This window comes from Cyrtonyx montezumae, unplaced genomic scaffold (genome assembly GCF_038088225.1).
Source record: "Cyrtonyx montezumae isolate F1298 unplaced genomic scaffold, pur_monq_1.0 scaffold_7, whole genome shotgun sequence".
NCBI lineage: Eukaryota > Metazoa > Chordata > Aves > Galliformes > Odontophoridae > Cyrtonyx > Cyrtonyx montezumae.
In genome coordinates, this window is record NW_027072078.1 from 31,905,576 (window position 1) to 31,920,570 (window position 14,995).

Genomic DNA, 14,995 nt, shown 5'->3' on the forward strand with positions numbered 1-14,995 from the left:
ATCTATTCAAAATACTTCTTGCTATTTCAGCTACCGTGGTATTATCTAAGCCAGGGGGACTTACTGTTTTTGTTTTTCTTTGTGTAGAATCACTTGACTCCAATTTCCTCATAGTCCCCTTCTAACTATTACCATTATTAGCGTAATGGTGGTATATTGTTCTCTAAATGTTATTGCAGAAAAGTAAATACATTCTTATTTGTATTCATTTATTTTTCACTGAGACTCCACTTCGAAAGCAGATTTTAAAAGATAAATTCTTAGAAAGAATAAAGACTCAGAAAGAAATGAAAATGATAATTGATATTCAGTAATTCTTCTATAAGAAGATATTCACTAATTCTTCTATAAGAAAAAATAGAAATGAAAAAAAATCACACTTTTAAAGTCAACTCTCAGTAAAGTGAACTAACACAGACAGGGAGAGCATTTTTTCACTGCTAGGCAGACCCCACAACACCATCACTCAAGCAGGCCAAGTTCATGTGCTCACTTAAAGAAGCAAAACACAGCTGTTATGGCCTGAGAGGGATGACAAGGTAAGTGATGGCAGCTGTATGGCATCCTAATCAATAAATGTGACCTGAGCTGCAGCAGGAGATTTTTGGGTAGAGCAGGTAGAGGGATAGCAAAATGGATGAGAGCTGGTACATCAAGCTGGGTAGCTACAAGACCAAAAGTGTGTGTATGTGTACATGTACTTTATTTATTTATTTATTTTGGCTGTTTTCATAGTTTCTCTATTAGATCTGAGGTGAATTGCATCATGCAATCAAAAAGGTAAGGTGGGCAGATGGCTTGCTCTAAAAAGTAACTGCGGGGCTTGTCTTATGGTGAGAGGCTTAGTTTTACTGAATAGTTCTGTGTGGGCTTGCTGACCCGTTGGGCTAGGTGTCCTAGCAGCCCATCTATCATAGGATGGGTGGCCTTCAGAACACCCTTACTTATTTGCAACTGTTATACTTTAAAAATAAAGCATTATTTTTCTCAGGGTAGCAAATAAACTTTATATAAATGTTTCTGTGGAAAAGATCATATTGTTTCTTCAATCCAGGAACAAGGCTCCTATTGTGTGGTCTTGAGCATGCTCTGGAGATACTTTGGATGAATTGAAGGTGGGTGCAGCAAAATATTAGTGTGTATGATGGAAGGAAGCAATATCAGCTCATGGACTAGTCTGGCATTCTGCATCTTAGTGTGGTCCAGAACATCAGAATGAGCCTTTATTTTTATTTTTTTTGGGGGGGAATGGACAGAACACTGAATTCGTTCTCAATTATTTTTTTTTATCTTGATTGATTTGCTGATTTCTTTAGCCTTGAGTTTCAGGGCAAAGGTTTTTGTCATTGTTTATCTTTATCTCATCTAAAGAGTAGAGAAAAATATCCAGGATGGGTGGGTGTGTGTGTGGGGGGGGGGAGGGGGGGAATTGTAATTTCAATATTCCTACTACCATGAAAGTCCATGAAAACATAGTCGGTCTCTGCTAGCACAGCTGATTTTGTGCTGTCACTGACAAACAAGGATAAAACTCAAAATACCATTTTCAAAGGAAAATGCAGTAGGAAAACTTGCACTCTTGCTCTTGTCTTTTTATTTCCAAGGACATGCTGAAATGACCAGTCAAACAGATATAAATACTATGCTGGGGTGGGGTGTATGATGTTTATTTTATTACTTCAGCAGCTGGAGTGTCTTTGCCTCCTGCTTTTCTTTTGGCACAAGTTCCTGGTGGTATAAATGTCTTAAGCAGCAATTCAAGGGTCTTGATAAGGGACTAAGCAAGACAATTAATGGCAAGTACAAAAATTCATCTGACAGTATAAAGCAAGTACAAAGAGGAGGTATAAACTCTATTTGTCTCTAATTTCACCTCTGATTCCTCTGTTTCCAAAATCCACACTCCATGTAAGTTCCCATTGCTCGCCCTGCTGTGTTCTTGTACACTTCACTGACTCCTGGCAGCTACACTATTGATCTACACCTTCCCTAAAGTGAAAGAGCTTAGTTTAAAACCACTTCCGTTACGATTGTTTGTGGCCCTTTTCTTTTGCCTCTATGGGAGAAAGATCTTAATCAGAGATTTTAATTTTGCAATGGTGATGAAGGAAAGCAATATGTACTTATATATGTACATATACACTCAAGCCCTTACTTTTGGTTAGCTCTGGGGGGTCACATGCTCAGCCCCTGCTCAGGTCAGAGTCTGACAGAGCAGACACATGACTACAGCTCTTTCCTAACACGACTCGTGCTTTGGCACTAAGGTTTCCTCATCCTCTCCCAGGAACGGCTGCCGATCGCAGGGTAATGTCACTTCTCTGTGGAGGGGATAAGATGAGCTTTACATGTGAAATTGCTTGTAACACTGAGTCACTTCTATACGTTGAGGTCAATGTGTGCCTAAATTGCTCTAAGTAACTAAATTTATTCTAATTCCTCTGTCACATTCCCTTGCTGCAGCTGTGGCGCTCTATTCTGTAACTTATTTAATTATACGTTGTGTTTGCTGCTGTCGCGGGTATGCTGTGAACATTTAGATATTTTTTTTCCCCCTCTGTATTCCTGTAATGTAAACAGATTCACTGAAGTGTATTTAACCTGAAATAATCTAGAATGCATTGCTCTGGGCTGTGTATTTTAGGAGTTGCCTTCTGCAATTTTATAGTCACGAAAGCAATTTTCTTTGTGTAAAGATGGGAGGGAGGATCATCCCTCTTGCTCTGCATATAGCTGTAGGTTTTCTTTGTTTGTTTCAAACAGCTTCAATCCACAATGCCATTGGTGCTCTCAGTGGGTGTGTTTTGACAACAGGGACCTGTTCTGTTAACTTGCATATTTACGTAGGTGAACAATCCCAATATCTCCCTGCGAGTTCACTGGTGAGGTCACCTGAAAAACTCAAAGGTCTGTGGGCTGAACCACGTTTAGCAACCAGTTGAACAGCCATTGGAGGGCAGAAAGTGCAGGGCCTGCTGTTTTCCAGATAAACTGTCCCCTGAAGCCATTGACACAGCTTTTAAGTAGGGATTTGTTGTATGCCTGTGTCAGCACTGTCTTGCATAGAAAGTCTGTGAGTAAAAACTTGGAATGCTTGAAGTGTGTGCTTAAAGGGGCTGAGGGACTATGCAGTACTTTTATTGAAGGCATCAAAATAAAATCATAGGCAAAGTAGAACTATAAAAATACTGTAAGTGCACCTAAAAGTAGGAGAGATTATATAATTAAACCTAATGGACCTTCATGTGTAAGTTTGATAGGAGAGCTTGTTAATATTCAAGCTTATTTCTATTTAGTTGCTAAATTATGCATAAAAGATGAAACAGAAAATAATCACGTTCGTGTCATTTGCCTGACTTCCTCATCCATTGTCTTTTATGGTCTTTCCACTGTCTTCTGTGGGTTAAAAATCATGTATGGAATGAGTTGGTACTTACACTGATCAAATAGGTAATGGCTTTTCTTGATTTTGACTGTGTGTGCTTTTTGTAAACCAAATACTGCCAGCACTAACTGGTGAGTTCTTTACACTGAATCACTGCATCAGTCAAGAGGTGGGCAGAAGTAAGGATTGAAGTAGAGAGTACCTTGGGGGGAGGGAGGAAGATAGGGAACATCATGAAGATATGGGGAACAGAAAGAAAAGCTGCAGGAGAGATAAATCCTATGGTAGGGGAAATAGTGAAAGTGTCAAAAACGAAAAGAAAAACAAAACAAAAAAAAAACAAAGCTGACTCAATGTCCTCTTGCTGTAAGCCAAAGAGTGCCAGGAAATTTCAAGGAAATAAGGAAAATGTTTGATGTTTTTATTATACTTCAGAGAAGGTGGTAGAGGTGAGGTTTTTCTTAATACCGTTTGTTTATACTTAGTCATATGAAAAAAATCCTGAGAAGGAGACAAGGGGAAGTAGGAAGAATATTTTGCATTGATTTTAATTTGAAGAGAAAGCAGAATATAGTTATCATTTAAGTGATGATGGCTGGATGGAGTAAAGCTGTACTGTTTTGATTAAAAAAAATTATCTGCATGTAGAAAATAATTCATAAATTACTGTGAAATAACTATATGGTATTCAATTGTACAGCAATTAGGAAATGCTATAAAGTATACATAGAAAAAAGGAGTTTTCTCTGAAGCCTCATTCTCAACTGAAGAACAAAAAGTGCATTTTTATTCTGATCTCAGAGTTCAATTCTGGGATTTCATTCCTCAGTAGGATTGTGATTGATTGATTTTTATTTTAGTAGTTTTATCTTATTTCATAATGTTTATATTAAATCAGATACCTCAGAGCACTTCGTCATTTTTAGCTTCTAGATCTTTGCATTGGATATTATATTTGCTGTCAAAATTTAATATAAGAATTATAATAAACAAAACTAATTGCTGTAGTTTGCTGCATCTGATCAATGACAGGGAACCAAGAGCCTGATCCAGAAATTTGTCTGTAATAAAGAGATGCCTATTGACTTCAACTGGGCTTTGGGTCAGGCCTCAAATGGATACAAAACCCATTTAGGCTTTCCACACAGGTCAGTGGGTGACCTGGATTATGATAGCTATTAATCTACTGCAATAACTCTGTGTCCTTATAATGAAATGGGGAAGAGAGACAGATGGAAGGATGCTGTCATGCCTTCATGTATTGGGAAATCAAAGAATCTACGGCCCAGATGAGAGGGGATCTGGTGTGTAAAACCAAACTATCCTTCAAACACCCTTATCCATCTGCTGGTCATAAATTGCAGTGGAATAAGCTGGCATTGCCTGCATGAGCTAACTAATGGAAGCTATGTTTGTTGTAGTCTTTCATCCAGGGGAGAATGTGGGGATGGCAATACCAGTGCTGTACATTACCCCTCCTATGGACTTGTTCTATGATACTCAGCTCCCTGCTGAGTACACCTGCTCTGCTAAGTAAAGAGCCTCAGCTGGGTCATCTATTGAGGTCTTAATTCAGGAACTCCGTTCATGAGCAGAAAACAAATCTAGGCATTAATTAGAGGGAAGGAAAAGCTACAGACTGCTGGGCGGCCCTTTTACCTGAAATGAGGCAGTAAGGCAGTATTTCCATCTTCAAGGATTTTGCTTCCATGAAGTTCATTACATCTCCATTAGAATATAGGGTAATTATATCTTGCTTTTGTGTGTACTGGACATTTTTTCCTAATGATTTCAGGGTTAGGATATCCATGATAGCCTTACAAATACAATAAATAAGCCTTTGGAAGCTAGTTTTACTTTCCAAGTGCTGATTCATGAATTGCTTGAAAATAGTGCTGGTTAAGGCCATGCCTTCTTAAAATTTATAAGCTGGAGAAGTGAGAATTAACTTGGTATCTCTAGGCAATAACAAGGTGCTGGTACAGGTGGTGGTACTACCATGTCTGTGATCCTAGCTTGCTTTTCTAGATATTTTGTACCTATTGGGATTATTGAGAATGAAAATCTCTGAACAATCTTCCCTGATGATTGCCAAGTGGGCTTAGAGTACCCTTCTGACCTACAGTAGACTGCAGATGTTATCCATATCACTGCAAAGGAACTGGGAAATGCAAGGTCTGGGATCTGCTGTGCAGCTGTGGAGGAGCTTGGAAGCAGTTCCCACTATATCTTCAGGAGATGATCAGTTGGCGTGTACGGTTTCATTCATGTCAGCTGCTCCTCCAGCAACTTGTCACATCATAGCTGTTCACCTCCTAGAAGCCATAGAAAAACACTGACAAGAAGGATATTCAAGCACCTTTCTATCATTTTTTCAGTTTTCCTTTCATCTTTACTAGCAAAAAAGTGATTAGGATGACTGGGTAAGGAAGATAAATTTGGCGATGATGAGGAAGTGTGAACAACCCATGTTCATCAATTGATTATCTCCAAAGGCTCCTAAGAGAAAGTAAATATTATTGGTTAAATGAAGGCTTTGGTTTTGGTTCTTGTTTTGCTGAGACAGGGAAGGGAAGATACTGTGTAATGTATCGAGTTTGGAGAGAAACATTGTGATCATAAATTGAATGATTAAACCAGAAAACTGGCATCATGCTGTCCATTTACCTGAAGAGGATTGAATTAGAACAACTCCATTAACTGGCAGTATTTAGGGGAATGTATTGAAATATCCACCATTATTTGCCCTGCATGCAGTGATAAAGCATTTCTGGATGATGTTCAGGGGCTGGCATTGAAACTTGGTTTAGAGGAAAGAGCAACAACATAAACCCACTAATTTACACTCTTGTGCTTAGTGATTGTCTTGAGCTTTGTTGCTTTTTTGGGTCAAAGGAGCTAAGACCATGGGATACCATGTGTAGCTAGACTTAGATATTTTAAGGTCTTGCTCTTGAAAGCATCTTGTGATGTCTTTTTCATCTCTAAATTTCCTGCTCTACACCTGTACATGAGCACAAAGAGCCCCTCCTATTTGGCGAGGAAGAAAAGCTGAAAGAGTGTGAGCATTAAATTCTGGAAGCAACTTTCAGTGTAGCTATGCACCTGCTATCTTTAGGAGCACAGACCGTAATAACAACAATGCTGCCTCTGGTTTTCAGATCCGGAGGCTGTGAATGATGCTTCAGTGTTTGTAGCTGCTGTTGGTCTGGTGGGAGAACTGGGAGGCTGCTGATATAGTTTAAAAAGGGAACAGCAGTGTATCTATGGAGCTGGGGGGATAAAAAGCCTTAAAAACTGAAATACGCTGCTATGTATTTACTTGAATTGATCAGTTTTGCCATTATTCATTCACATTTCACTACTTAAAAGCGTTAAATCAAGAAAATGTGGGGCCTTGAATGCTGCAGCTTTGGTGGCTGCTTATCAACCACTTGTGAATATACATTCTGTAGAAGTTAAACTCTGGCACTTCTCATTTTAAGGTGAAATTGAATGACCTGAAAATGGATCCATCTTCTACTGCGCTACCAGCAACCATTATAGAACAAGCTGCCTCACAGCTAGGATGCAGCCCAGCAGACAAGAAACTTGCTTTTCACTTAGATGAAGAAGATGAGTTAAAGCATCTTCGTGAATGTTTCTATATCCCGAAAGTCAAGGATCTGCCTCCAAGTGAGAATTATAATTACAGTGGAAGAGCGGGGGGAGGGTGGGGAATACTTCTGCATATGTTTATCACAAATCACTGGAAATCATTGTCACTTATGAGATAATTGAGCAATTGCAGTTATATCTGAGCACAGCGTGTCCCTGGTGTTGCTAAATCAATCCATCAACTTATTCTAGCACCAAAAGCTTTATGCTCTTATTCCCTTCCTGAATAAAATGTGACGATACAGTGCTCGCATGGTGCTTATGCTGTCAGTCAGCTGCTTTGAACAATGCAGCGACTGATTGAAAATTATAGGCAGAAGCCTTTCTATCTAATGGTTTGAAACAGCAATGTTGCTTACAACTTGTAGTTCAGCACAGTTACTTCCTTGGTATAATGTAGCTTAGTGTTATCTGTCTAGTTAAAATTGTTTTGGTTAATGAAAGGGATGATATGTATGTTATATTCACATTTCTGCCTTATTGCTAGTAGTGTAGATGATTTACTTCCTAAGGCTGAATGAAGACTCCGCCTTAAAGCAAATAATTGATCTCAGCAAATAATTCATAATTAAGCCTTTATTGGAGAGTCACTTTGCCAATGAATTGCCTACAAGCAGATAACTTTTGCATTGCTATGCTGAAATATACTCAGTCTCGACCTTTTTCTGACTTGCTCCTGACATGTAGGTTGTTCTGAGGAGACTGAATGTGAGCATGGAGGGAATTCTGGTCAGGTTGTTAAGAGAGGACCTGGGGAGCAAGCAGCCAGCCAGGAGGGGTAAGCCATGAGGGAGGCTTTTGCTTCTTATCAATGCTTCTTTCAGAAAGTACAAAGCATTTCCGTGTTTGGGTTCTCTGGTGCTGTGCTTGGCACTGCAGTGGGTGTTGTAGTTGCTATTGCTGTTATTTCTGGCCACAGGTGAGCAGGGAAACATGATGCATGCATCCACCTTCAAAGGCAATGTGCTCCTGGGCTCTGCTCTGCTTCCCAAGTCCTATCTGGGGTTATTTTCAGCTCACACGTCAAATGTGTAACCAGTTGAGAAGGCTTATTACCTCAGATGGTGAGAATGATTATGCCTATGCATGGTCTTTCTTTCCTACATGGTCGTCCTTAGCAGAAAGCTTTTGTTAAAAATTAAAGAAAAATCTTTCACGTTTCTTGCAAAATATTTTTTGCAATAAAAACATGTACAATTTCTGGAGATGTTTCTGAAATGGATAGCACTGATGGAACCTGAGAAATTGTAGATTCCACTCATGAAATTACTTCCAGGAATGGTCCATAATGGGATACTGTCAGTTTCTTGAATTTCTGAACATTTTTGATTGTCTTTGCTTTCAGTATCTCCTTACATAGCAGTTTGGAATGCTGGGAATGTAGTGTGGTGGTTTCATCCTCAGGGACAGTTGAACTTCAGTGTAGTGTCTCACCAGCTTTAAATTAACAGAAGTTTCGTTTTAGGTGAATGTAGATTTTGATCCTTCTGGACAGTATTTGTTGCTTCCCTTCTAACATCTGCTATAATTTTTTTTTTTCAACTACTATAATATTTGGACCAAGACTTTTTTTAACCCAAGTTATTATAACATGTAGACCTGAGTTTGTTGAATGTGTTTTAGTGAAGCAGCCTATTGACAGTAAGCTAAGCAGCCTATTGACAGTATCCGTTCATCATTTTGTATTCCCAAATTGAAGGTTTTCCCCCCTCTTTTTCTCTGTCTTTGTTAGAAGCAGCTTCCCTGCTGGAAAAACAGTAGGAGTATGGGAAAAATATATATATTTACACTGCAGTGTAGAGATCTCTCATGACATTTATCTTGGCACAGGAGCGGATCCTAGATAACATGCTTAAAATAAATGTCATTACAGGGATTAGCCATCAAATACTTTTTTTTAATATATTTACATAAAGAGTAAAAATGAGGTTTTAAAATGAAGCCTTACAAGAAGCAGTTGAGAGCATCTATAAAAGAAAATGGAAAGATTACAAATATTACAATATTTAGGAAGTTAATATAAAAGCTTAGTTTTGTTTTCAGCTTACAAACTGTCTCAGCTGTCTATAATGTTTATTTGTTATATCGATCAGGTAGAAACAACTAGCAGACTAACTCCTTGGCAAATCTCTGAGGTTTTATGGGCAAGCCTGAGGGACAAGGCACAGGTGAGCAAATAAGAGATTATAAGAAAAGATTTTAGGGAAACATTCACATATCATTCCCCTCTGAGATGATAACATAGTCTCTTGAATGCTTTTTCTTGCATGTGAAGAGAGGTAGGAATGACTGGATTGAATTCAGGTACCAAATCATCAGTATCATTAAGACTATGGCACGTGTTTTGTCATCTCATATAGGAATTGAGCATCATTTGCTTTTTCTTGAGAATAAAAAGTTGTCCCATAGTGAAAGTGGTAAGCTGTATTTCCCTGAAGAGATGGTTTAAGGTAGCGTTAATCTTCTAAATGTGGCTCTTTGTTTGGAGGGCCTGTTGGGCATGTGTGCGTGGGGAAGCAGGAAGATATGTGAGAGGTGACCTTTTATCCTTCAACAAGAGGTAGGATTGAAGTAATTTGTAAGCAGATTTAATCCATCATTTCTAGTTCATGAAAATATTTGTTCTATTTTTTTTATTGAATATTTCTAAAAACATACTCGCTTTTGAAGTTTGAAAGGTATAGAAATACATCTCCAATGCAGAAAAATGATGTAGGTCTAACCAAGCCATATGAATTTGAGTAGATGTAAGAATCATTTATAATGTGTCCAACAAATCTTAATGTAAATCATCATTCATTTATCTTGTGCTGCTCTAAGGACGCATTACTTTAATTATCTTTTTTGTTTGTACTAGTATTTATTTAATCAATAGATCTTGATTCTTTCAGATATCTATTCATGTCAACCACAGCTCTACCAGAAGTAAAATGGGCAGGCTAGTACTGTGAGAAATAAGGGTAGTTTGGTGAAAGATAACTTGTCTTAAGCTTGATTGTAAATGATATTGGAATGATAGAGGAAATTTTGGAACACAGTGATATACTGATCAAAACTAGACAGACTAAACAAGAAAGCAAACAAAACCCTAGGGTAGTTTCAGAAGCAGCAGTGGTCCAAAATGAGTATCTTAATGATGCCAGGGAAGAGGAAATAAACAGCCTTTTGTGAAGAGGAAGAGTATAGCCTCATAAAGTCGATAGCGTGCCAGAAAATGAATATCAAAAGTGACAGATGTAACAGTAGAAAAATACATTTTGTCAAAGAAGTAATGCTGCTTCTTTCCAGTGGCAACCCAAGAGGTGTTTTATCCAGAGAGGACTGCAGTGCAAAAAAAGCTGACTTGCTAGTAATTCCTTACCTGTTTTAATACTTGATTGGAATATAAAGAATAGCAGTGAGATTTAGAGCTTGAATTCTTGAGCAAAGACCCTTCTCGTCCTTCCCAGAGAGACCATATTGTGGTGCCTCTTGATAGGAAGAGAACTGTTAATAGAACCAATTTAGGACCATGGATGATATTTATACCCCTCTGCTTTCATTCCTATTAAAATATGGATGAAAAACAGACATAGTATCTGTAGAACAGATTAGGCTGAAATTGCTCTCTGACTTATGCTTTTTAAAAGCTTCTAAAGCTTTAAGGAATAAGAAAGTTGCCTATACTTCTGAAATATGTGTTTCTGGTGAAATTCAATGGAGTTGATAATTGTTAGTGTGAAAGGTAGTAAGAGACCTCTTCCAGACATCTAATCTATTTTTCTACAGCTGTAAAATAATATTTTCAGACTGAATTGCAGACTTATTTAATTCTAGCATGCATCTTAACATATTTTTTTTTTTTTACCAAAAAGTACAGGTAATGTTAACTTAGGGTTTTGTAAGTACCTGTATAGATGCATGCAGATTACCTACTACTACAAGATCATCATCTGTCCCTCCAAGGATGTCTAATGTGAGAAATAATAGAAAAAGACAATGTTTGGATTGATGGGTGATGACATGGGGTAATTAGATTGTTCAGAACATCACTAGAGCTATTATTTATAAATTTCCAGGCCTTGCTTTTCTCCTAATATTGAAAGAATTTGTCAACATAGATTTCCTCCTCCTCACCAGAGGATGACATGAAGTGCAGCCCACAGTGTATGCTGACAAGACAAGAACTTTTGAGACATTAGAATATTCTGTGCACTGACTATATTTTTCTAAATAGCAATTTAATCATGCAGAGAGATCTTACTGAAAGACACAAATGTACCTAGTCTTAACTTCTATTAAGTATTTAAGTAGTTTCACAACTCGGAGTAGTAATGCAGGAGTGCTAAGGAATAACCACTTGAACGTTGCCATGCTGTCCTTCTCCTTAGAAGAGGACACTTGTATGACGATGTCCCTTGTATGGTGGGAGGAAGGGTGAGAGGTTGCACCTCTGTTTGTGTCTGGGGGAGTTCTGAAGCAGGCAGCTCTGAATGGTGGCACATGTGGGTATATCCCTTCCATGTGCCCACTCATGTGCTGTTCTCATGGTTTCCCACTGCAGCTGACCTGACCCTGGTGAATGGAGAGGAGAGCTGCGTATACTTTGTTGGGAATTCTCTTGGGCTCCAGCCAAAAAAAGTGAAAACTTACCTGGATGAAGAACTGGACAAGTGGGCTCGAACGTGAGTAGACTGTGAAACGTTGACCTATGCTTCAGATGAGCACTTTGTTTTATTTTGGAATCTGCCTTTGAGATGCTCGAGTAGAAGAATAGTGTGCTAAACCCTCCCCAGCACAGAAGTAAAACATTTTCAGTGTTTCCCCAGCACTATTTAAATCTCCTTTAGAGGAGTGAGTGGTGAAAGAGGCAAAGGGAAACTTTCAGCTGTGATAACCTGTGTTGTTCTCAATGGCTCTGCTTTTGCCCCTCTGATGTTTAACTATCCTTATCCAATTGCTGTATGAGTTTATACATGAGATGCCCAAACTCAGTTTGTTAGTGCTGCTTGCTGATGAGCATGATTCTGTTTCAGGACCTGTGATTTTTCTAATTCATATTTTAACCATTTATGATTCACTTCATGCATGCTTTAGAGGTGCTGGTTCCCCTTGAAATGGCACAGAGCGCAAGGGGTGCTACTGGGAGGATGTCAGCTCTTGGCTCAAGCTTACACTGCAAATGGAGGCTGCATGATGCAAATGTGAAAAGTTTGTAGCTGCTCTTTGCTTTGTTAATGGATGGATGCTGTAAACTAATGAAAATTGCTTATTGTTTATTTATTACTTCTTTTCTCAACCTTCTTTTCACTTCTAAGAATGAATGGGAATGGGACTGAACTTTGAGAAGCCCTCTTTCCTGCTGGTTTTCATTCAGCACAGCACTGCAGTTTCTGCAGTCATTTGAAAAAATTGCAACCTTGTCCATTTCTGTATGATTATCGTACTTTATCAGAAAAACAGCTGAGTTCTTCCTAAAACTAAAAAGCAGATAGCACTCTTATCTGTTAGTGATGCACTGGGAGCACAAACGTATTTCAGCTCCCTCGGTGCACTATTTTATTGGTTCACTTCCAACCTTATGTTTGCCTTTGCTACAGTGAAACATATATATATGTGTGTGTATATATATATATTTTCCCTCACAATGATTATAAAATTTTGAAAGAGAAATGTAGGCAGCATGTTTCTCCAGAAGATCAAAAGCCACTTCAGTAGCTGTATCCAAGTGGGAAATATGGTTGGACGTGATTTCTAGCCACCAGAAGAGAGGCAGCAAGCCTAGAAAGGCTGTTTGTTAAAAATACAACTCATATCCAAACAGATTACCCAGAATACATCAAAGATTAAAATGAAATAAATTTACAAAAAAAAAATTCCAAAATCGTGCAGGCTGCAGATTTACCTTGATGTACCTAAGGCAACTGAGGCAGTCAAGGTGAGGTCAAGAAAAGACTGAAGAGAGCAATTTGTGCAAAGAAACTGAGAGACAGTGAGGGAGGATGAAGTGATGGGTGTTGTGAAGGAACAGGGAGGTGGAATACAAATAGCACTACTGTTCTGGTCAGCAAGGTCAACTTATCAACATCCAGAATAAGGCAGCAGCTCCATGGCTTCCGTGATGGCAGTGTGTAATTGAGTGGCTGTGGCCTGGATAATTAGCAAGACTCTAAGAAGTGGCGTATGAATTAGGAGCATCCTTCAAGTTGGTAGTGATACAGGTTCTGTCTCTCTCACAAAATGTGATAAAGTAATTCACTTACTGTGTCACGGGACTCATCTCAAATAGATGCTGCACTGTCTATTTAAAATGTTTTCACTGCTTTCAGCTGGTGGTGAGAGCGAAAGGGGCAGTTACCTGGGAGCTGCTGGGGATGGGAAGCTGGTGTCTCTGGATGATGGTGGCCATAACTCATTAGTGCAAGGCCTGGAGAGGGAAAGACTTTCATGTGTCTTCTTCTTTCTTGAGTTCCCTCTTACAGTCGTACTGTCTTCCCTGCAGACAGAGCTCAAATGAGTGCGTATATGTGGGGGGGTTTATTGCTTTCTTTCCTTGCTGACCTTTCTGGCTCCAACATAACTGTTCTGGTTTGGGGTTTTCGTCTTTTCATGTTCCTCCATCCTCTCTTTTCTATTAATGCATAGAGATTGCAGATTCAAGCCACAGATACTTTTAGTATAATTTTTTTTTTTAAAAAAGAGCTTTTGATACCTCATCTTTTTATTGCTTTCTTGTTTTGATTTCTGCTGACTCTGAGGTTTACTGAATGGAGGTAAGAAGATGAAGAGTAGTCTCCTCCATGCTTAGTCTAGAGTCACTCAGAATCCACTTGTCTGCTGTTTGAAATCTAAAAGACCAAGAATCAAGTGACTTGCCTAGTTGGATAAAGGCCAGAAGATGCTTACAGTATTCCACTTCCTCTGCCAGAGCTGCTAATGCAATTAATGCATTTTACAGAATACTTGCATGCAAACGTACTCAAATGTAAAAACAAACTTACTTTGCCCTCTGCAGTGACTCATTGAAGCTGTTAAATCAGGAGGGAGTCTGCTGTAGCTGTTGTGCTTTGCAAGGAGCTGGTAAGGGAGGGAAGAGCCTGTGATATAGAAGTCTGAGGACTGGGCTTGTTTAGCTGAGCAAAGTGAAGACTGAAAGGGAAAAGTATTGCCCTCTGAATGTGTAATGGTGTAAGCATGCAGGGAGTTGGGAGGATCAACGTGTGAAATAACATACTGGAACAGCAAATATAAATGGGATTAATACACTCAGGGTAGAAACTAACTACATATACCTTGAAGCATTTAAGCAATCTGGTAACGACCTTCTGGTGTGAGTACAATAGGAAAAAAATAGCTGAATCTGATTAGAGTTTTACGATACAGCACCTGCAGTAATGAAAGGCTGTTTCCAATGCATCAAAAGGGTGGTTTTGGTTCTAAGTGCTGAACTCATCCTGCAAGATATGTCAGCCCTGCTGACAGGAGTGCAGTTTGTGCTGAGCTCTTCTCTGCCATTCTGGAAGAGTCATCTATGTGTTGTACACTTCAGCACACTGTATGTTAGGACTGTAAATGTCTGCTTTAATGCCCAGTTTTTTTATTGTTTATTTATTTATTTATTAACCTTCAATCTACTACTCCATACAATTGTTTTTCCTTTCTATGGCATCCTTTCCTTTGGCTATTTCTTTTCTTAGAGCCATCATGAAGGTTAAGAATCTGTATTGGCTCCTTAAGCAGCTTGCATCATTTTTTGCAAAGGAGCAAAAAGTAAGCTTTCCTTTAAACAAGATTTGGATGAGTGCAGAAGATTCCTGAAGCTGGCAGTTAATTTAAATCCCTTTTGTTACCTCCTTTGTATCCTTGGGATCATATCAGAAAGTGTTTCTACTTTCCCTAGTGACTTTTAAATCAGCCAGACCTCAGCAAATAAAATGTGGCATTGTGATTTCTTCCCAAATTGAAAACAAAATG

General features: G+C 38.8%; 1 protein-coding gene across 5 annotated transcripts in view; it reads left to right on the plus strand.

The window, feature by feature from the left end:
- Positions 1-2,252: 2,252 nt before the first annotated feature.
- KYNU (kynureninase) overlaps positions 2,253-14,995 on the plus strand; it is a 55,697-nt gene continuing 42,954 nt past the window's right edge. The window contains exons 1-3 of one of the 5 annotated variants that reach the window (XM_065750492.1): positions 2,253-2,307; positions 6,871-7,060; positions 11,586-11,706. In XM_065750492.1, the coding sequence (XP_065606564.1) occupies positions 6,892-7,060; positions 11,586-11,706 (290 nt within the window). In that variant the 5' untranslated portion in view covers positions 2,253-2,307; positions 6,871-6,891. Of the gene's footprint in view, positions 2,308-3,035; positions 3,074-6,870; positions 7,061-7,410; positions 7,821-9,135; positions 9,211-11,585; positions 11,707-14,995 lie in introns of those variants that run through there. The other 4 variants (XM_065750491.1, XM_065750493.1, XM_065750496.1 and 1 more) reach the window with 4 other exon arrangements.